This window comes from Anabrus simplex, chromosome 2 (assembly GCF_040414725.1).
Source record: "Anabrus simplex isolate iqAnaSimp1 chromosome 2, ASM4041472v1, whole genome shotgun sequence".
Taxonomy (NCBI): domain Eukaryota; kingdom Metazoa; phylum Arthropoda; class Insecta; order Orthoptera; family Tettigoniidae; genus Anabrus; species Anabrus simplex.
In genome coordinates, this window is record NC_090266.1 from 288,818,454 (window position 1) to 288,842,440 (window position 23,987).

At 38.9% G+C, this 23,987-nt stretch overlaps 1 protein-coding gene across 2 annotated transcripts in view; it reads right to left on the reverse strand.

Moving 5' to 3' along the window:
- MAPk-Ak2 (MAP kinase-activated protein kinase 2) overlaps positions 1 to 18,613 on the reverse strand; it is a 240,422-nt gene extending 221,809 nt beyond the window's left edge. The window contains exons 1-2 of one of the 2 annotated variants that reach the window (XM_068226149.1): positions 18,259 to 18,284; positions 16,953 to 17,013 (exon numbers count right to left, since the gene is read on the reverse strand). In XM_068226149.1, the coding sequence (XP_068082250.1) occupies positions 16,953 to 17,013; positions 18,259 to 18,269 (72 nt within the window). In that variant the 5' untranslated portion in view covers positions 18,270 to 18,284. Of the gene's footprint in view, positions 1 to 16,952; positions 17,014 to 18,258 lie in introns of both variants that reach the window. The other variant, XM_067140598.2, reaches the window with a different exon arrangement.
- Positions 18,614 to 23,987: the final 5,374 nt, after the last annotated feature.

The following is a 23,987-nucleotide window of genomic DNA, read 5'->3' on the forward strand; positions in this document are numbered from 1 at the left end:
ACTGTCATTTGGAACCTCCGTTCTTGGGATTCTTTGTTTTTTCATTGATGTGGTAGCTGCCTCTGTGGATCAGTGGTAGAGTACCTATTATTATTATTATTATTATTATTATTATTATTATTATTATTATCGATGTTACCTATAACAAATATACTGAATTCAGTTCCAAAAGATTAAATAATTAACAGATTTAGACATGATATATCAACCAGTGAATCCATTCCTTTAATATCAAATATGCCAATACATTTAATTTTACAAAATTTGTGTTCAGTATTGTTCATTTAATAAAATCACGTGTTTTATTTTAATAACGATGTTCATTCCGTTATTATGCGAATTGGGTCACAGAAAAAGTAAGCTAGAGATAAACAAACACATGTTTGTCCCACATGGGCACCCGCAGGATCTTTTCCAGGGGAGGGGGCACATTAACAATTTTCTTGAATATAAAACCCAATATAATGTCAGCAACATTAAATTGTTTACAGAAATTTCCGGTTATAACAGATGCTAGATGACTGTCAGCAAGTTCAGTTTATGAAATAATCTGGTATGATATAAAACAATTGAACATCAACCTTTTTAGAATTGCCCGTGTTTGTCCGTTAGAAAAATCTTTCACTCCACCCTGTTAGCATATTCTCTTTGCCATGCCAATTCTCCCTCCCTGCTACAAAAGTATTGCTTGAAGCTGTCTCTTATCATGAAAGCATCATGTGTAGAATTTCCTCCGTTGTCAGCTGCCAGAGGAATCATGTTGTCTTCTGGTAATTCCAAATTTCCAATAAAGTGTTCATTTGTGCAAGGAATTCGCTCACTTCGGAAAAGGTTGTGGAGGATACAGGCTGACATCATAAGATCATCAACAGTTTCCATTGATACTGCTATAGGGGTGAAGAAAACCCGCCAGTACTGACACATAATCCCAAAGGTGTTTTCAGTTGTTCTCCTAGCCCGGCTGTGCCTGAAGTTGAATATACGCTTTTCCACATCATGCTGTGATTGCTTTTGTGGATAAAGTCTCATCATTGTAGTAGTTAAACTGAATGCCTCATGACTAACAATGACGTGTGGCAAAACGCTGGAATGCTGGAGACTTTTCTCAGTTCCAGGTAATGAACTGGGTCGAAGGAAAGGGTATGTTCCTTCGGTTATCATTGTGTACAGCTGAGATTTTTTTTAATATTCCAGCATCGCCTTCTTTTCCGGATGAACCAACATCAACAAACAAGTATTTGAAGTTGTGGCCTACCAAAGTGAGCATGACTTGAGAAAAGTATCCTTTATAGTTTTAACACAGTGACCCAGTCTTGTTGGGACTTTTTCTCGTATGTTTGCCATCGATCGCATCACAACAGTTTGAAACTACTTTCAATACCTCCTCAGTGAGCACAGGTATGGCCTCACTCATCAGCCTGCAGGAAATTGCTCTCAGTGTCTCCCTAACAATGCAATTTATCACGCCATGCATGATTCTGAACTGGAAGGCTAGTGATCTGAACGATTCTCCCGTGGACAGGTACCTGCGAAAAAGGTGAATGTTAGTGGTAGATGAAATTTAGCCCACAAAACTATTAAATAAAAATGGTATAAATTTCAAATGTAAATCTTAAAAGTTGTTTGTAGTAGTTGCTTAGTTAAATTGATGCTTGTTTCCTCCCTAAAAAATGGGTACAAAACGAGGTGGCGATCGATCCGAAATATCTACAGAAAAATCAAGATAAGGAGGAAATAAAAATCTGGATCTGGTTTTTTGATACCTGTTATTACTCGGTGTCTTCGTAATATCTTCTTTGATAACATTTAAAATCCTTTGAAAAAGGTCCCTTGAGACCCGAAAATAACTTTTGAATTCACTTTCACTGTCAATCAAATGGCGCTTTACAAGAATATTGTAGGCCCCCTCGGTTTTCCTATTTTTAATGACCGCTGCCTTCTCCACCAAAACAACGTTGGATAATTTCCTCCTCATCATCCGCTTCCTCCTCCAACAGTAGCGCACAGGCCGCGAGATCCATTGAACAAGACATGTGCTCGACAACTGATCCGCTTCGCAGAGTGGGAAACTACAAGCCTCGCAGCTTCATTGTGACGAAAGTACGCAACATTGGCCTCCCACCTCGCATGCGTCAGTTCTGAGAAACCAAGCCTTTAGCCGGATTCATGACTACTCTCTTAAAGGAACATGTGTTAACTGCCTAGCACAGAAAGCTCAAAGTGAAACACTCGCTTCAGCTGGTCACCAGGGCTGTCCACGTTGAGCTATATGCTAACGCATGCAATCCTATTAGACATTTCCGTGTCAATTTCAGACCTTACAGCTAGAAATGGCAGCTAAATCTTTGTACATTGCTTTCCTATGGACCCCTCATCCTCTCTGCAAAATTTCACTGTCGGTTTCAATATGACCTTACAGATAGTTCCCTTGTAAGTTAAAATATAATGGTGATTTAAATTCAGGAAATTGTTTGTGATGCTGATATGTTCCATTAAATTCAAGTAAAATGCTGACAGGAACTTTTCTCACATGACAACCTGTGTATTTGTAAGAAACACGTTGGAAATCTCCAATTGCTCCAGTGTATATAGTCTAGAAATAAAAGAAAAAGGGGGTAAAAATATTGTGTAGGTGAAGGTGAGATGTCTCACAGATATATAGATTATATGCTACTCACTTCCCTGCTGTTTCCTCTTGAAAGGTGATGGGTGTGTCCTATTGTGTGGCACTCATAATACTGATGGTTGGTTTTAGGAGTTGAACAGCTGTTAAAGCGGGGCGAGGTGACGTATTGACAGGAGGAGTAACAAGGAGTGTAAGGGGAGTTGATGAAGTCTTTTCTATATATCTTCTTGGTAACAATATATTAGTGTTCTCCGTGATTTCATTTATGTTTTATTTGGGGCTCATTCTTTGATCCAACTGTATGTAAATGTCTTCCAAGCTATTTGTAAGGGTACCTTTATTTGCTAAATGCAAAATAATTAAATCCTGGTGAATACTTCTAAAGGGTTGATGAAACCCTTTCATGTGAGTACCCATAGTAGATAATCTGTCATATCTTTCCACATTTATGTGTTCTTGATATCTAATGAGATAATTTCTCATTGTTTGGCTGAAATAGGTTGTTTCACTTTTTGAACATTTTAGTTTGTGCATTTCTGAGTTAAGAATTTTTTTTTTTAGGGAAAATGCCATTATGATTATAAAAATTATGGCTATTAGTGTTATGTGTACGCATGGCTACATGGAAATGTTTAATTATATTAGTAATTTGATGTATGTTTTTATGACTGAAGATGAAAGTAGCAAAACTCTTATTCTTCAGTTCTATTTGAAGATTAGTTTCTTGGTTTGTTTTTCAGTTATTTTATAGATGGAGTTTTAACTATAGCCATTGTTAATTGCTATGGTATACAAGGTGTCTCATTTCATTCTTTTTACATATATTTTTGATGGAGCAACATTAAATGCATGGTTATAATGCCATAAAATGCAGCCTTCTTGTGGGCACCAAGATGAAGACAATTTTGTTTGATTACATTAATGGTTTGTGTGGGCTTTCTATAGATTTTTTATGATAAATAACTGTCATTTTTTGTTACAACGAGGTCAAGAAAGTTTAAAGTATGGCTTACTTGTGTTTCTAAGCTATTAGGTTGTTCTATTATTGCAGTGTTACTGATGATCTGTTGATCTAAAACAGCAAATATGTCATCGACATATCTAATCCACACAATGATTCCATTTATTTTCTTTGTAGTTTTCAAAATGATCTATATTTATTTTTGCTAGTACGCCTGAAGCAGGGGCTCCCAAACTGATGTATGTACAATGCTGGAAAAAAACATTAAACATCCTCAAGGACAAGGCCATTTTATTCAACAAGCGATGTGACAAGTAGTTCATCATTGCAGGAGTATACTACAAATTCAGACAATATGAAACACATGTCACAGTAAAGGGTGACCAAACAATCGCATCAATACACAGTTTATCCCCCCCTCTGGCGGCAATGCAGGCGTATATTCATGCATGCAAACAATCATAAAGGTGCCAAATGGCATAGTGCAGTAGATTGTCCCAAGCATCTTGCACCTCTTGATGCAATTCGGCAATGGTTCTGGCAGGCTCTGGAGAACGCGTACCGGTAAGTTCCCACTTCATTATGTCCCATACGAATTCAACTGGCGAGAGATCTGGTGATCTTGCTGGCCGGGGCAGTTGTTGTACACCGCGTAGAACACACTGCGTCGCAGCAGCTGTATGTGGACGTGCAATGTCCTGCTGAAAAAGCACATCACCCTCCTGTCGAAGAAATAGCAGTAGATGGGGGAAAACAACCTGTTCAATGTAGTGCGCTCGGGTTACGTTACCCTGCAGAAATACCAACTGTGATCGCGAGTTGTAACTGATGGCCCTCCACACCATGAAGACTAGGATGGGACCTGGGTGTCATGGGCGAATGCACTCTGGAATAGGCTGTTCCCATGTATGTCCATCACTTGCATACAGACAGAACCTACTCTCATCATTGAAAATAACAGAGCACCATTCCCCTCTCCAGTCGACTCTTTCATGACACCAAAGTGATGATGCTTGTTGTTTATAAAGGGGCCTAAAATCTAAGGTCATCGGCCCATGACACCAGAGTAGCCATGCTTGGCGGTGTCGTGGTGTCAATGGTAACCCGGCCAGAGGCACACGTGATCGTAATCCTGCTTCAAGCAGACAGTTCCCAATGGTCCTTGGTGACAACAGGTGCAACATGTGACCAGATTTCATTCGTGGATAATGTTCAGTTGGCCACCGGTACTTGCACAATGTAATACTAATATAAATGGTCCATTATTGGACATTATAAATTTTCCAGCTAACTCATTCCTGGTTGCCAGCATTTCGCTCCCATGTGCTAGGTTGGGCTCATAAGTTGGTACCTAGCACACCCACCAAGACACTGGCTAGTGCATACCGTGGAGGCCACTGCGTACGCTACTTGGAGCCACCGGCAGTGCCAATGCACTAGGAGAGACTTTGTCCCTTTATCAAAAAATTTATGCCTGCTTGGCTATCAGATGATATAGATGTTGATTCCCATAGGAAATTGGTATTATAAATTTATTCATTCGGCACAAATACTTCAGGTTCCCTATGGGAATCAACATCTATATCCGCTTGCACAATGTGTCGATTTTGATGTGTATCTTGACTACGTGGACATCCAGAGCCTGGTCTATGGGTGTGGCCACAGACCACCACCGATACACTGTGCCCAACCCCCACAACGCAACCCCATTCAAATTGCTGCAGTTGTTCAAGAGGAGCACGTACTCGTCAGCGGGACCTAGTTTTACCCTGAATGAATGCTGCAAACACTTCACCTCTAACCTCAGCACAGTTACTGCCTGCAGCCAAACCAGAGCACGCATGGACAGGCCCCCTGAGCACTATCGGATCGCCGATGTCTGTGACAAATGAATCACCAACACAACCACCCTTCACCATCCACATATTATACCCTGGTGCCATTGAACACAGTCCTTGAGGATGTTGCCTGTTTTTCTTCCAGCAGTGTATATAGTATTGTTTAATTGGTAAATGTTTGAGTTAGATCAAAAAACAAACTCCAATTACAAAATAAAGGAAATCACAGAACACTAACATGTTATTTGAAGACATTTATAAACTGAAAATCACAGGAATAGAACAAGCTTTTGGGTGGTTAGGCCGTTTGAGTTTCCCGAGTTTCGCGCAGACATGCCATTTGGGCTGATCAGCTGGATTGGCACGCCCCTCCAAGACTCTGCTTAGCAGTGGCAGACCAACTGGCTCGCACAGTATGTCAATCTTGATGTGCGTCTGTACTATGCGAACATCCAGAGCCTGGTTTACAGGTGTGGGAATGTTCCACAGACCACTGCTGAAAGCAGCGACACACCACCAATACACTGTGCCCAACACCCACAATGCGACCCTGTTCAAATGGCTGCAGTTGTTCAACAGGAGCACGTACTTGTCAGTGAAGTATGGTCTGCCACTGCTAAGCAGTCATGGAGGGGCGTGCAAATCCAACTGATGAGCCCAAACGGCACGTCTGAGTGAAACTCTGCAAACGCACACAGCCTAACTACCCAAAAGCTGGTTCTATTCCCGTGATTTTTTGATCTGGGGCCGTGAAAGTCATTTTTGGAATTTATAAACTATTACCAAGAAGATATACTGAACAGAGATATAAGAAAAATATCAACTCCCCTCACACTCCACCTAGTCATGACAGCCCTCGTGTCAATACATAACCTCGTCCCTTCTTAACAGCTGTTCAACTCGTAAAACCAACCGTCAGTATCATGAGTGCCACACAATAGGAAACACACACACACATAATCTTTCAAGAGGAAACAGCAGGGAAGGGAGTAGCACATTATCTATGTACCCGTGAGACACCTCACCATCATCTACACAATATTTACACCCCCTTTTTTCTCTTATTTCTAGACTCTATAAACAATGGAATAATTGGCGAATTCCAATCTGTTCCTTACAAATATGCAAGTTGTTATCTGAGAACAGTTTCCATCAACATTTTACTTAATTTTAATGGAACATATCAACATCATAAACAATTTCCTGGATTTTAAATCACCATTATATTTTAAGTAAGCACTAATTTCCTCTTAAAGACATGTGACAGATCTCTATGTAAAGAATGAATGGATGGACATGAATTCAACAAAAAACAAAAAAAACAACCACCAGTGGATCAGACTCAAAAAAAGATCGTAAATAATATTATTACTGACAAAGGGACCACTTATAAAGTACAATGATGCTTGATGTCTAAAAGGGTGCAAAATCCATGTCTAAGGCCCCACAGAATGGTACATGTCACGAGTAAAGTAGAACCATGGCATTTGTCATGTTGGGGGTACTAATCAAAAGTAGCGAACACTCACGGTGTTCCACAGAAGATGGTACTACTCACAAGGATTGCACTTCGTACAGGGAACGCAGACCTATGGTGTTTCTCACACGATGACACCACTCAGAGCCAACGCATTCCGATAAGGTTCCCCTCCTAGATGTACTAATCACGGGCGCCGGTATTTCCGTGGTGTTCCTCACATAGTGCGTACTAATCACAGGCAACGCAGACTCACGGTGCCGCTCATATAGCGGTACAACTCACAGGCTACGCCCAGACCCGCGGTGTTGCTCACATGGGTACGACGCACGGGTACTGGAAACCCCCCAGGCCAGCCTCTTTACTGTTACTAATCACAAACCTATTTCGTACCAATTTAGTGATACTACCTGCAAGTACAGGCAACCCATGGTGTTCCCCGCATGATGGTACGAATCAAAAGTAGTTTCATAGTTCTAATTCAATCGTCCCTTGGTCGCCCCTTGTAGTCGCCTCTTATGACAGGCAGGGGATACCACGGGTGTGTTCTACATGTGCGTCCCCCACCCGCAGGGGGTAGTGTGTTTGGTCCGCGAGAGGTATTTTATTTCCCTCAAGTCCACCGGCAAGCCGGTTAGGACCCCCCTATCCGCCACCTGGGGCGCGCCAAGTGGGAGTATCACCTCTCCCCCCTGCTACGCCAGTGTAGTAGGTTTGTGGAAATATATGATATAAAAAGTGTTGAATAGGTGGACCTTTTCCCTTGACAACTGGATATTTTGTCAAAAAAGGTATTGGAATAATACAAAATTTATCAACTGTAGTGTGCAAAGATAGGCCGGGAAGCGGTACATTGTTTCCTTGACAGGTTGCACTTAGTTGTGTTTTTATTGTGTAGAGGTTGGTAACCGAATGCATTTGTCATGATTGCTGGGAATGACGTCATATCCGATTATATCTCAGCCAATGGAATGCTAGTGCCTGCTTGAGCAATGGAGAATGGCGGTGGTACATTTAATGTACTTCTGGGGGCTGGCGAATGGGTTCCTGACTCTGGTAGTGAACACATCTCTCCTCTACAAGGTATTCCACATAAGATTTGCACCATTTCTACTCCATTAGAATGCTATAGAACTTCCGTGGTACACAGTAATGTTCTACTTTTGCAATAAATATGCAGAGCAAAGGAAGATGTAGGGATTAGGCTTTGTTCAGGAGTGTGGCCGACATGTTTCCTCAGTAGAACCCACCCTTTTAGAGTATTACCATTTGTAGATACTGTATAACGCTTCTTAAATCATAACTAACAAACAATTCAACGGCAGAACTCTAACCATGTCCCATCAAGTACCACAACAGAGCGTGTTCCATTACAAACATAGAGCAATGCTCATTTGTTCTTAGTGGCTACATCACTTGCTCAGACAATGCTACCACCTATTCAGCTAAACTCCGGAGACAGCTGGTCGGCACATTAAGCTACAGAGCACAGCAATATATTCTATGTTCGAGAGTAAACAAAACTTGAATTAATCTGATGCTGCTGCTTGTTGTTTAATGAAGACAACATCTAGGTCATCGGCCCCATTTAATTAATTTCTTGCCTGCACAGAACACCAAGAGAGATTGGCCTGGACCCTCCTAAAAGGTGACAGTGACAAGGCCAATGGTCTGCATTGGTTAGGTCCAGTGACTGACAAGACTACAGGTCTGGACTGGTTAGACCATTGGTCTGGACAGATCCCATTTGCATGGCAAGCAGAGAGGGTCTGGAAGCATAAACCCTCAGATTAGGCTACGAAGCGGCATGCAGGCCTCTAGGCATCCCCTGGGAGCATAACCCATATCACCATTTGTTTAGGAGTTTTTATTGTGGCGTAGTTGGCAATGACATGCATCTACATAAGTACCTGTACTGAATTATGAAAATGATGCCATATAGAATGATTCAGCTAATAGCAGCGTTCCTTAGACAGTATATTATCCAAAATGTTGTAGTTTTATTATATTTTACTATAAAAGTTAAGTAACTACAGTATTTAAGGCTGGGTGGTGGGTCCCCAGCAGTGACAATCAACATTTCTATCTCTCCTACCCATCACACGAGTTAAGATTTATAAGATTGCACATCCTAATTTTCAAAATAATGTGATGGACAGTGTTCTAATTCTACCCATTCAATTATTGAAGAGTGTATTTCATAATTATCTATATATATGTGGTAATATGTCTCCCTTGCCCTGCAATCTCCTTCAACTATCAAGCCTCAGTCTCGGTTGAATCGTTCCACAATTATCTCTCACCAAGAGCCTCCATTAACAAGAAAGCCTCCCATCACTCGGAAACCAAGCAGTCCAAAAAAAAGAAGAAATATGCAGAAAGAGAGAATATATGTTCTAATCTACCAGGCAGTGCAGTGGTAGGTACAAAAGAGAATGCAGTAAGTTTTAACTCACAACTGCTTCACCAAACGAGCCTGCAATAGCAAGTTGCAGCCTGCCTCATTCAAATATAGACATAGTAAAATCTTTCAATGAGAAGTTGCAGCAGTATGAAAACCATTATACAAAGCTCGAGAACCAAAATCGCAGACAGCAACACGTCCTAAATTTAAACGTATTATCAGACAAAACAAAGCAACTGATATGCCCAGCAGAAAGAAAAACCTGTGTTCAATAGTGATCAGATTTGTTTGTTAAGTGGTACAGAGACATTTTGATCAAATATGACAATCAAAAACTCTCTCAAATTTTCTACTGGAAATACAGGCTATAAAGAACTCTTAGAGCAAAATTATCTGCTTCCTTCCCTAAGGACCCTTCGTAGGAAACTTCAGAATATTCCTTTTCAGCCTGGCATTCTAGATGGGGTTATTAACATACATACATACATTATCATTATAGACTTTTATGCCTTTCAGCGTTCAGTCTGCAAGCATCTGTGAATTTACTAAACGTCACCACAATCCTCGATTTGCAACTAGTGTTGTGGCCTCATTTAGTTCTATACCTCTTATCTTTAAATCGTTAGAAACCGAGTCTAACCATCGTCGTCTTGGTCTCCCCCTACTTCTCTTACCCTCCATAAGAGTCCATTATTCTCCTAGGTAACCTATCCTCCTCCATTCGCCTCACATGACCCCACCACCGAAGCCGGTTTATGCGTACAGCTTCGGCCCAATTGTCAACATAAATGCCTTTGATTGATTTTAGTAATCTACCTTTAATTCCATAGTCCCCCAGTATGGCGAACATCTTTTCCCTCGGTACCCTGTCATATGCTTTCTCTAGATCTACGAAGCATAAACACAATTGCCTATTCCTCTCGTAGCATTTTTCAATTACCTGGCGCATACTGAAAATCTGATCCTGACAGCCTCTCTGTGGTCTGAAACCACACTGGTTTTCATCCAACTTCCTCTCAACGACTGATCGCACCCTCCCTTCCAAGATGCCAGTGAATACCTTGCCTGGTATACTAATCAATGAGATACCTCGATAGTTGTTGCAATCCTTCCTGTTCCCTTGCTTATAGATAGGTGCAATTACTGCTTTTGTCCAATCTGAAGGTACCTTAACCAACACTCCACGCTAATTTTACTACTCTATGAAGCCATTTCATCCCTGCCTTCCCACTATAATTCACCATTTCAGGTCTAATTTCATCTATTCCTGCTGCCTTATGACAATGGAGTTTATTTACTAACCTTTCCACTTCCTCAAGCATAATTTCACCAACATCATTTTCCTCCTCCCCATGAGCTTGACTGTTTGCAACACCACCATGATGATTTCCTTTTACATTGAGAAGATGTTCAAAATATCCCTTCCACCTCTCCAGTGATTCCCTGGGATCTATTATGAGTTCACCTGAATTACTCAAAACACTGTTCATTTCCTTTTTCCCTCCCTTCCTAAGATTCTTTATTACTGTCCAGAAACGTTTCCCTGCTGCTTGACCTAGCCTCTCCAGGTTATTACCAAAATCTTCCCACGACTTCTTTTTGGATTCAACAACTATTTGCTTCGCTCTGTTTCTTTCATCTACGTACCAATCCCTGTCTGCGTCGGACCTTGTTTGGAGCCATTTCTGATAAGCCTTCTTTTTTACGTTTACAGGCTGCTCTCACTTCATCATTCCACCAAGATGTTCGCCTTTTCCCATCTTTACACACAGTTGTTTCTAGGCATTCCCTTGCTGTTTCTACTACAGCATCCCTGTTTGCCACCCATTCACTTTCTATATCCTGAACCTGCTTACTGTCTACTGTTCGAAACTTCTCACTAATCATATCCATGTACTTCTGTCTAATTTCCTCGTCCTGGAGATTTTCTACCCTTATTCCTTTGCAGACAGATTTCACTTTCTCCACCCTAGGCCTAGAGATACTTAGTTCACTACAGATCAGATAGTGGTCTGTATCATCGAAAAATCCGCGAAAAACTTGTACATTCCTAACAGATTTCCTGAATTCAAAGTCTGTTAAGATATAGTCTATTATGGATCTGGTACCCCTAGCCTCCCATATGTAGCGGTGAATAGCCTTATGCTTGAAGAATGTATTCGTAACAGCTAAACCCATACTAGCACAGAAGTCCAGCAAACGTTTCCCATTCCCATTAGCTTCCATATCTTCCTCACATTTACCAATCACCCTTTCGTATCCTTCAGTTCTATTCCCAACTCTCGCATTGAAATCGCCCATTAGCACTATTCTATCCTTGCTGTTGACCCTGACCACAATGTCCCTCAATGCTTCATAAAACTTGTCAACTTCATCCTCATCTGCACCCTCACATGGTGAATACACGGACACAATTCTTGTCCTAATTCCTCCCACTGACAAATCTACCCACATCATTCGCTCATTTACGTGCCTAACAGAAACTATGTTGCGTGCAATGGTATTCCTGATAAAGAGCCCTACCCCAGACTCTGCCCTTCCCTTTCTAATACCTGTCAAGTACACTTTATAATCTCCTATCTCTTCCTCATTATCTCCCCTTACCCGAATATCACTTACTCCTAGCACGTCCAGATACATCCTCTTTGCTGACTCGGCCAGTTCTGCCTTCTTTCTTCCATAAGCCCCATTAATATTGATAGCTCCCCATCGAATTCCATTTCGTTCACCAAGTTGTTTCCAACGAGTCCCTCGCCTGTCAAATGGGAGTGGGACTCCATTACTCCCATAGGTCCGAGGCTTGCTTAAAGTGTTCTGAGCTCGGGAAATTCATGAAGCAGGATGCTGCCCTACTTGCATATAGTCCAAGTGAGGATCTCTCCTCTAACGGATTATGGACCACCGGTGAAGTGTATAGTCCTAGCCGCCTGAGCACAAGGAGGGCCACGACTCAGAATATGTCCGAGATGCCCACTCCCATTCCATAGCAACTGGTATCCCGACTCTCAGGACCACTTACTAGGCCACTCAGCCGTTGCCCATGGTTCACGAACTAGGACGTGACTACAGTAACCCACAAACATGAAAATAAAAGCTGATCTCTTCAGTAGTGAAGAAAAACGATCTGTTCTATTAACAGCTGAAATGTCCATTACACCAGGGAATGAATATGACAATTCATGCAACGCATTCAATGGGAACTTCACCTTACCTGGTCATAAAGGGCAAGCTACACATGCTTTGGCGTTTATGTTGGGTGGATTATCAAGCAGATGGAAATAGACAATTGCATACTTCTTCACTGGAGACAGTACACATGGCGCTGTGCATGGAAATATTTCAGACATTAGACTGAAAACCCATGAAATAGATCTTAATATTTTGGCAGTTGTGTCAGATATGGAAGCACCACATCAGGGATTTTGGAGGAGTGTCGGTGTAACTGCAAGACGTCACAGGAAGATAGTTAATTATTTCTTGCATCCTTGTGATGAAAACAAGAAAATCTATGTCATTCTAGATTCAGTTCACATTTCAAAAATATGAAAGGCATGCTCAGTAACAGCAAACTGATCACTATCCCACAATCAATTGCTGAGGAATTTGGCCTACCCTCTATTCAAGTCGACCCATGTAGAGGAACTAACTGCATATCAACAGGAACTAAATTTCAAGTTAACACCGAAAGTTACTGAAGAAGATGTGAACCCATCTCATTTCAATAAGGTGCGGGTACAAACTTCAACCAAGTGATGTCATTCTGTCAGTAATGTTCTGAAGTACCTGGCAGAAGAATTAGATCCTCCAGAATTTTACACTACTACTGCTTGTTGGTTCGTAGACTTCACTGAAAAATGGTTTGTACTTACGACTTCTCATAACACAACCATGGCATTCAGCAAACACGTTTCTGAGGCATATAACGAAAATACTTCCTTCCTCAACCATTTTGCGGACATCTTTTCTAATCTTAAAATAGGAGTAAGAGGTGCTTGGGGTAAAAATTCAGTATGTGCAGCATAAGTTTTATAGCATCATATAAGGGATTTGAAATGTTACAAATATTATGTGGAGAGATGCGTTCACTGTGACAGCCAGGGACCCACCCACCATTTACCAGAAGTACATTTACTTTTATAACCTAATATAATTTATCACACGCCATTATTCATTACTCGAGCCCGCTGTAGCATTTCCATTGGATGAGATACAATCGGATATTGGATATGTTTGGATATGTTGTTCGGATTGCATCAATGTTTTAAATTAAGACTGTAAATTGTGACATACCACTGTTTAAATTATTACTGGTTATATGTGCGCTTGTATCTTCCAATTGGAGCATGGCTGAAAATGATCCAATATATATGGGGTCGAAACTAGTCCCAGATTTATAAGACTATACAAGCTAATGGTATTAAATGGGTGGACCCTTCTCCACCCTTTGATAATAATCGAATATGACATCATTCCCAGCAATCAAGTGAAATGTATTCCGTTACCAACCCACGCCCAATAAAAACACAACTAAATGCAATCTGTAACAAAACAATGTACAATACAGACCAATAGCTTTGTCAAAAGCAGGCACGATAAATTACTTCAGCTTTTTTAATGCGCTGCTCTCACCGTACGGAATGCTAGAGGCCTAAAGCCGCTTCGCGGCCCTAACTTAGGGGCTTACGCCCCCAGCCACCCTTTGCTTGATCCCAGTCCAATGGTTTTGTATCACTAGCCGGAGCTAACCAATCCACTAGCCAGCAAGATAAATCACTTTAGCTTTCTGAATGCGCTGCTATAACCGTATGGAATGCTAGAGGCCTAACAGCCGCTTTGCGGCCCTAACCTAGTAACTTAGGCCCCCAGACCCCTTTGGCTTGGTCACAGTCCAAACCAATCCACTAGTTTGTAAGTTGAAAACTAGCGCCTTCGCATGTAACAATGTACGAATAGTTCTTAAGGCGACACTCCGGAGAATGAAATGAATGAATGAAATTGAAAGGACTGAGTTTCTTTTTCCTTGTCACGAAGTTAATCTGCTGAATTCAAACAATTTACACTGTAATAATGCTCTGTTTGCGTATTGTAATTTTACATTTAAATCGCATTTTTCTCCCATAATATTCTGCCAAATGTAACAAAATTTGCATGGTATACGTATCAGAGCTATATTAAGAAACCTGCATATGGAATTTTTGATTGCAGAATTTTTTCAAGTAAGTTAGTAGGGATTTTTCAAGTCCAAAATTTTAGAACGTAAAAATTACACAAATTTTAGTGCGATATATCTCCTTATATAAATTATGTACAGAAAAATTGATACATAGTGCTTTTAAATGAAGAATTATCTACCTAATTACGAATTTACATTAACATGTTAATTAAATTTCATGAAAAAATGGAATTAAAATTTCAAAAAAAAAAAAAACTATTTTGGAAAAACTATTAATTGTATATGAAAGAAATGCTCGTGATATCTCTACTTTTATATAGTCTAGGTGACATTCGCACAAAGTTTTGTGAAAATCCATGCATTAGGTAAAAATATATTTTTATCTCCGGAGTGTCGCCTTAAGGTGAAGAGTTGGCAGCCCTGTGCACCGCACGATCATGACCATCGTGAGAAGTCGACGAGAAAGAAACGAATGACAGTGCAATCGCGCCTAGATATCTGCGCTGAAAAAGTGCTGCAGTAACTGAACTTTTGCCGTGCTTGGAAACCTGTACAAACTGGAATTATTCTCTGCACAAAATCCACACTTGAGTTGCAGGCTGTGTTACTGAATGAGTACCAGTATCATTTTGTTCTAACTTCCAGATTCTCACAAGATTCATTAGAGAATATTTTTCGGTCTTGTAAGAGCCAAGCAACCTGTTCCTACAGCATTACAGTTCAAACAAAATTTGAAGATGATCATGCTCTCTCAATGTGAGAAGAGGAAGCTATGAGGAGGATAGAAAGGCCCTTACAGGTTTTCTTGATTGCTAAGCAATTAAGAGTGTCAGCAGAAAGTGCAAATGCAAGAACCTGAAATCCCTCAACATTTCAGCAAAACGGCCTAAGTTTGACCCCCAATGAAAATAATTATCTGTATTGTTTGTTAGGTTATATAATTAAGAGCATTAAGAGAATTCCTTGCCTGTTGTCATTTCTTGATCGATACAGTACTTTTGTATCCATCTCTTGGCACAGGCCAGAGTAAAGTGTAGCTTCCACCGAAGTCCCAGTCTCATCCATGGCTGTGACAATATGGAAGCTGCTGGGGTATGAGTGGTGCTGAGTAATGACATTCAGAGCACGACTAGTGCACCTGAGTGTTGTGAAAGGTGTTGCTCATAGGGTCAGTCGTGCTGCAAAAGTACTTTCTGACCCAGTGAGGAAAGCAATGGCAAACTACCTCACTCCTCGTCTTGCCTAGTACGCCTCATTCTGGTGCTGCCATTGGTTTTTGCGGTTTCCTTATAACCGCATAACCTTTGGTGGTGCTATTTGAGGATCCAACCAGCCTCTGGGCTGATGACCTGACAGACACAGACAAGAGAATTCCAGGCACTGGGAGAAATGTTTAAAGAGCTTTGGTGATTTAGAGCCGTATGGTTTATCCTATGAGACGTTAGAGCACAATATGGTTTGTAACTGGGCTTACATTTCAGTTTGTATTAGAAATGGAAGAACTGTTTTCTAACTAGGCCTATATTGAAGTATTGAAGTCACAAAGCAAATCTACTGACATAAAAGGTTTTTGGTATCTAAAGTGAAAAACGAAATTTCTACAATTCTAGTGCTCACTGTCATGATTTGTTGAACACATTCGTAACGAGGTACATTGTATTTAGGCTGAAAATTGGTGTCATTTAAATTGTGTTTGACACATTAAGGTTACCAGAAGCCTTTTGACAAACTACATAATGTAGAAATCTAGACAAAATAGTATGGTAAATCAATGGGATTAATGGAGAATTTTGTCAATGTTCCTGTTTATCTTTGACTGCATAACTTAAAACATTATGCACATGCAAGTAGTTAATAACGTTGGGCACTCACTTTAAATACTTCTGGGAGAATCTGCCACCTCCAGCAATTTGGTATACTCCTAATTGTCAAACCGAACACTTTGTAGATCACTTTTATCTTAAATTTCACTTAAATCACACACCATAGTGTCAACTACAAACATTCCACCACACGTGTACAAGGAAAGAGTGTAAAAGAAGATTTGGGCAGATGGAGAATAATGCACAATAACTAAACCAGTATAGGAGCAAAATGCAGTTGAAGATAATCTATCTGGTCACCTTATTTAGAAGTCACCTGTCTCTTCATTCTCTTTGCCCCTACCCTCACTGTGATACAATTAGCTGTTAGTGGTTGGGACGAACATGGTGGTCGCACGGGCTTAGCTATATTGTATTAATTTAGTCACTGTAGTATATACAGTGTCTGATGTTTTCTTGGTAGTGAGGTACATAACAGATAGAATTCAAACAAAGAGAAAATAATCACACAAATATATAAAATTAAATCAAGTACAAACTAACTAACTTGTTAAACAGAAAATATTTCAAAAAATTTCATTAAATCAAAAGCAATGCAAGCAAGTTTGTAATTCTACATTACTGTCAACATTATGATCATAGCAACTTACAATTTCAAAAAATCCAGTGCACTGGCCAAGGATTCGATCAATAGCCAATTTGGTGAGAAGCCTGTAACAATGTTTCTCAGCTGTCAGACCCCTCAAGAGCAACGAAGGCAGGTAAAGTAAGACAATACAAAAATTGAATCGGGATGTGATCCTGGGGAGAAAAATTTGTAAAAAATGTGTCGAGGAATTTGGAATGCAGAGCTGGAGCAATGAAGGGTCTTCCGAGAAAAAAAAAAAAAAAAAAGCAAGGTCTTCACAATATGTCAAGTTTTCCAGCAGTATGTCTTGCTCCAAACAGCACGAATTCAGAGAGATTATCACGAGCTAGTTTGATAGAACGTAGTGACACTTTTTTTTGAAAATACTAAACTTCAAACAAGTTATAGATAAAAAAACCCTAAAATGAACTCAGGGTCTGACAATTTGTCACAGTTTTCTACCAAGAAATATTTAATTGTATCAAATTCCTTTGACCAGAAATCCAATTACCATTTATTGTTCACTAAACTGCTCTCTGATCCTATAAAGATCCTAGTGACATTGAACACAATCAGAGCCTACTGCAATTTTTTTTTTTTTTTTTTTTTTACAATCTGCGTTCCGTTGCACCGACAAAGATAGGTCTTACGGCGACGATGGGATAGGAAAGGGTTACGAGTGGGAAGGAAGCGACCATGGCCTTAATTAAGGTACGCCGGGCTCAGTGGCTCAGAAGTTGAGGCGATGGCCTTGTGACCCCAACTTGGCAGGTTCGATCCTGCCTCAGTCTGGTGGTATTTGAAGGTGCTCAAATACAACAGCCTCGTGTCGGTAGATTTACTGGCACGTAAAGGAACTTCTGCGGGACTAAATTCTGCCACCTTGGGGACGTAAAGGCAGTAACATTACCCAGCATTTACCTTGTGTGAAAATGGGAAATCACGGAAAACCACAGTGGGGTTCGAACCCACTATCTATCGAATGCAAGCAGGTAACTACATGATCCAAACCGCACAGCCAATTGTTCGGTTCTACTGCATCCTTAAATCGCAGAGAATTGTATGAACTACACTGAAACATTCATCTACAGTCTATGTTCTGTATCTCATGAAAAGCAGGCTTTTAAAAAATCACACCAAAACAGGGGCCTTAATGTTCATGTCACAAATACAATAATTTTCCCGTATTAGTTACGAACGCAACCTTCCAATCATAAATCACGAATGATATGTATAGGCCTAAAGTTTTAATGACGTCTACAACATCAACAAAAATGAAAATACGACAGGGGTTATAGGTTAACTTGACATGTCTATAGCCTACATACCTTAAGAGCATATTTGTGACGAGTTTTCTTATCATAACATTGAACTACTTTTCCATTGATTCCAAGGCCTAGAACTGTATCTGATATTTCATATGCATCAGTTATTGGTGAAGATTTTGGTGTTCTTGAACCTCTAATATTCACTTCGTTCATTGTTGGAAGATAATTTTAAAAAATACACCTCAAACTATCGAACGACGTTATTGGAAATAATCAAACATGGGTTGGCCGATTATAAATTTGTTAATTGTTGCACAAAATCACACAATTCACCAAAAAAGCAGAGCACTACAAAGCCACCAACACTATCAACCATACATAACGTAAGCCGCCATCACATGAGTCATGCTCCAAGATAGACATTTTACTATATATACTCCTTGAAAAGTACACAGCACTCTTTGATTCTTCAAACAATACAAAACAAGTCTCTATTTACACATTTTTTAACACAGGACCTGTTGCCACGTGACTGTCACGAAAGTCAATGGACCCTGCGTAGCCACTACGTTCCGCCACTAAAAGTCTGTCACAGTAGTTCTTAATTTGCCTTAATGGTCAAAAAGGAGCACCCATAACGACTACGAAATATTGTCATACAGACTGTGAACGCAGATTACGTCCGGCAAGAGTTTATTTATTTATTTATTTATTTATTGTGAACATAACAGGTCATTAGTCCCAATTACAATGTTCACGACAATTGTTAATTACATGTTAAAAATAGATATTAAGAACAAAAACCACTACCTAGTTAGAGTAATCCTAAAACTAAATTACTCTGACACACAAGTCACATTACTAAAATAAAAAAAATAATTATGGTTAATATAACTAATAATACATTACATTACTAATACATTCTAATTAAAATCAGTATAATATTTAAAACAATTATTTCAACAGGATTTCCACTTGGAATGTAATACATTTTAAAAACAAGGTTTACAACATTTATACAAGTTAATACTATTTTTTCCTTTTTTTAATCTTCATAATCTATTAAATTATATTCAGAAGTACAGTGTTACATGTCGAAATGAATGTAGCTTCAGCCATACTAAAAATATCAACATAAGGATGAATATTGTTGTAGAGCCTCATTGCTCTGTTAATTGGGGAGTTCTTATGTATTTCGGTCTTAGCCGTTGATAGAAAGAATATATTTCTAGGACGACTTAGTTTATGTGGCACATAAAATGTTATTGATTTCAATATGTTTGAGTCATCAATTACAGAATTAATTATTTTATACAGGAAAGTCAAATCTTTGCAACTTCGTCTGTGGCGCAAGCTATTCACACCATGTTCCTTCAGCATACCTGAGTAATTTATGAAGGTTGGGTAATTTCCTGTGATTTTATAAGTCATGAATTTTAAAAACTTGTTTTGAGTACTCTCGATAAGATTAATATTTTTTGTGGTCATTGGGTTCCAAACAACTGAGACATACTCAAGTCTGGACCTTACAAATGAGTTAAACAAGGTCAATAGTGTCTTTGGACGAAATGATAATGAATTCCGTATAATGAAGCCTAACATTTTAAGAGCATTATTGGTGATTTTTTGAATATGGTCGTTAAATCTTAAATCTTCATTGAATGTTATTCCTAAATCCATTTTTGTCTTGACACGAGTTAATATGTCAGTATCCATTGCATAGTTATATTTAATCTTCTGTTTCTTCCGAGTAAATGTCATGGCTACATATTTATCTATATTAAAACTTAACATATTCTGTTTGCTCCAGTCTACAAGAGAATCTAAATCGTTTTGAAGTAGTTGACAATCAGATACTGTTTTAATAGATTTGTATATTTTAATATCATCAGCAAAAATAAGAACTTCAGAAGATGTTATAGTTTCCGGTATGTCATTAACAAAGATTAGAAATAGCAAAGGCCCCAAGTTAGAACCTTGTGGAACTCCCGAATTCACATCAAATTTGGAAGATATATGACCATTGTAACTTACAACCTGAGCTCTATCCTTTAAATACGATATCAGTAAGTTTTGTAATGTAGTAGAAAATCCAAAGGAAGAAAATTTATTTATTAAGCAATCATGATTAACCTTATCGAAAGCTTTTTGAAAATCCGTGTAAATTACATCAGCCTGAGCATGATCATCTAAACTAGCGGATATATATTCAGTAAAGTTGCAAAGATTTGTTTCAGTGGATCTTCTCGCCATGAATCCATGTTGTCTCGGTGAGATACTATTTCTAACATGATCATAAATTTGTTTGTACAATATAATTTCAAAAATTTTGGCTGGGGCACAAACAATAGTAACAGGTCTATAATTACTGAACAATTTGATATCTCCAGTTTTATATACAGGAGTAACCTTGGTATGTTTCCACAAGTCAGGGAATGTCTCTGTTTTTACAATTAGGTTGAAGAGAATGGTTAAAGGATATACTAACACTTCTCTACAACCTTTCAAAATATATGGGGAATATCATCAGGTGCTACTGATTTCTTTGGTTTTAGGTGGTCAATTGCTTTAAGGACTTCTTCTATAGTTATATGCTGTATATTAAGTACACCTATTTCATTTGGTTGATCATTATTCCTAAATTCCAAATTATATTTAGACTTTTCCTGAGAGTATATAGTTTTGAAATAGTCTGCAAATCCATTAGCTATGTCATCTGGTGATTGTAACAGACAACCTTGAAATTCAAACTGTGGGTTATTTTTTAAGCATCTCATCTTATTATTAACAAAGTTCCAGAATACCTCACAATCATTACTCAAGTTATTTTCAATCTTCTCGACATATTGGTTGTATGCAATAGTTATATCTCTTTATATTTTTGCTCTGAGAGTTTTAAATATATGCATTTAATACTCAGAATTTTTCTTCTTTCTAATTTTTTCCTTTAATTTAATATTACATATAATATCCTTTGTAAACCAGATGGGATATTTTGTCTTGTAGCTTTTCGTTTTCGGAACACATTGATCCAATACAGCATACATTTTATCATAGAAAAGTTGTGTGGCTAAGTTAACATCTCTGCATTCTTTAATATTAATCCAATCCGATTCCTTCAACAGACTGTAAAGTTTCTCAAAATCTGCCTTTGTGAAATTATACCTTCTATGATGATTATTTTCTTTTCTCCTATTTCGGTTAACTTTAAGTATTATCTGAAGAGGAGGATGATACCCGTCTTTTGGAATGATTGGATCAATTTCCTCAACAATACGTATGCCTAATAAATTTGTTAACACAAGATCAAGTGTCTTATTATTAATATTCTGTACATTGTTAACAGAGTGGAGATTCGAAAAATGTAATACCCTACTTAATTCTTGACTTATATTACTTCCTTTGTTCAAATCATACGTACTGTCAACTATTTCAGAGACATTAAAGTCGCCAACTATAATAATGTTATTTCCAAGTAAATTAATATATTGTTCTAACCTACTAAAAAATCTACGTAGGCATCTAAGTGTGAATTTGGGGGAAGTAAACTGTGCACATATAGTACTTGTTATTGTTGACAGTAAATTTAACCCATACTGACTCAGTGTTTGAGTCTAATGAATGAACCATTTCTGGATTAAATGTTGCCTGAACACCAATGAGGACTCCACCGCCATCTTTTTTGCGACTAGTTATGGCATGCCTCCCCTTACGAAATATAGTATACCTATTATCAAATAGTTCAGAATCATGTAAAGTATCATTCAGCCAAGTCTCAGTCAGACATATTATATCAAAATTGTTAGATAATATACCTGTGTATAAAGTATGCGTTTTAGATCTTAATCCACGTATGTTTTGATAATAAATTACAAATTCATTATCTAACAAACACATTACCCAATATGAATAGTGTTCTTAAATTTTCTGATGTCTTCTTCACAGGCGATATTGACAAGTGGTGAATTGTCACTTTGTCTCATGAAGATTCAGCGATTCCTTGTCCAAAGGTGCTTCACATTAGATGACCTGCGAAGTTGACGACATTGAGCCAGAAGCCGCTTCCTGGTAGGACAAAGGCTCTCGTTGATATAAACGGGATTGTTGTAGGTGAATCCCAAGTCCAAAGTCGACAGATACAGCGGCGTTTCCTCAGCAGTTCATCTTTATGTACTCTCCGACAGAATTTGACGATGATAGTATTGGACGACGGGTAGTTAGGATTACTTGAGAGCCTATAACATGCATCAATATCCTCTTCATTAATATTTATGTCCAGAGATCTTCCCACCGCCTTCACTAAATTCACTGTATTTTCATTAGCTTGTGTTGGAATGCCTTGAATCTCTATTGTATTTACCCTTGAGTACTGTTCAAAGTCTTCAATACGCAGGTTTAGCTCCATATTTTCGTTCTTGAGTTTTATATTCTCATCTTTCAAACTCTCGATCATCCCCAGGGCCTATTGTAACACCTTATTATATTCTTGTTGCTGTGTGATACTGTGGTCCAACTTTTCATGACACACTTTTATATATTTACCAAATCACGGTCAAGTTCTTTCTGAGAATTCTTCACCAATCCAATTCCCTGTTTCATTTCCACAAGTTCATACTTCATTTCTCCAAGAGCTGTTTCTAAAGATTTCTGTGTCTTCTCCATGGTTATTATATTTACCTGTATCTCACTTAATTTACTCATCATCAATTTTACTGAATAAAGAGTTTTATTATTACAACTCTCTCTTTCAGGTTGGTTACTGTCAACAGTGCCAGCAATATCCCCCTCATGCCCGATTGTTGGGAGACTGTTACTTTGGTCAGTGCAAATGTCACATATCCAACAAGCAGCTGTACTTCCTAAATTGTCTACTTCCTCTTTTTGTAAATTTAGACACTTAGTATGAAAGGCTTTATCACATAAACCACACGTAATCCTGTTAGTTTTGTCTGACCTACTAGATGTTTTATTTTTACAGATATTGCACATATCCATTGTTAGATGAGGTTGATAGTCGCTGAGCTCCGAGAATATAGACTGGCGAGTGCTAATACACTCCAACAGTAAGTCAGAGTATACCAAATCTTCAAATACCATTGAATGAGCCGGGTGGGTGCGTCACTGTCTGGCAATGGATGAGCGAGTTCACATTCGGCTAAGGAAAAGTGGACATCACTTGAATCACCACGCACATAAATAATTAATCAATCGAACGCATCACTCGTCGGTCCATCATTCTGCCAGTTCAACTTTATGAACATGGGAAAAATATTCTTCCTAGTCTTTCTTGTTAATAAAATAAATTTCATTCCTTGTAACAGCTTTGAGCGTTGTCAGGGAAAACTGTATATAGTGTCCCGTATACTTCAATTTGTCTACACCCAGGTCAATTCAAAGGCATTAAGCTTGCACATATACGGCAGTAAGTGAAAGGCATTATGCCCAACTAACTTAAAAAGTTCATGAAGGTCGGAAGAATTGTTTGGGACCTCTATTAATTAAAATTAAATGTAAGAGCTCTGGTTTCCTCACATCTTCACCGTATGGCTCACTTATCATTACCAGCCAACACACAATTTCCTTCTTAAAGAAACACTTCGTTGGGGTGGGGTTGGGAGAATTCTGTTCCACACTATGACAAAGGGCATTGCCTACCGCAGTAACAGCATTCTTGGAAAGATCTGGCAACATTCCCACGAAATATTTCAAGATTCTTTCAATCTATCAATCACTGCTGATCTGCATTTAGGGCAGTCGCCGAGGTGGCAGATCCCCTATCTGTTGTTTTC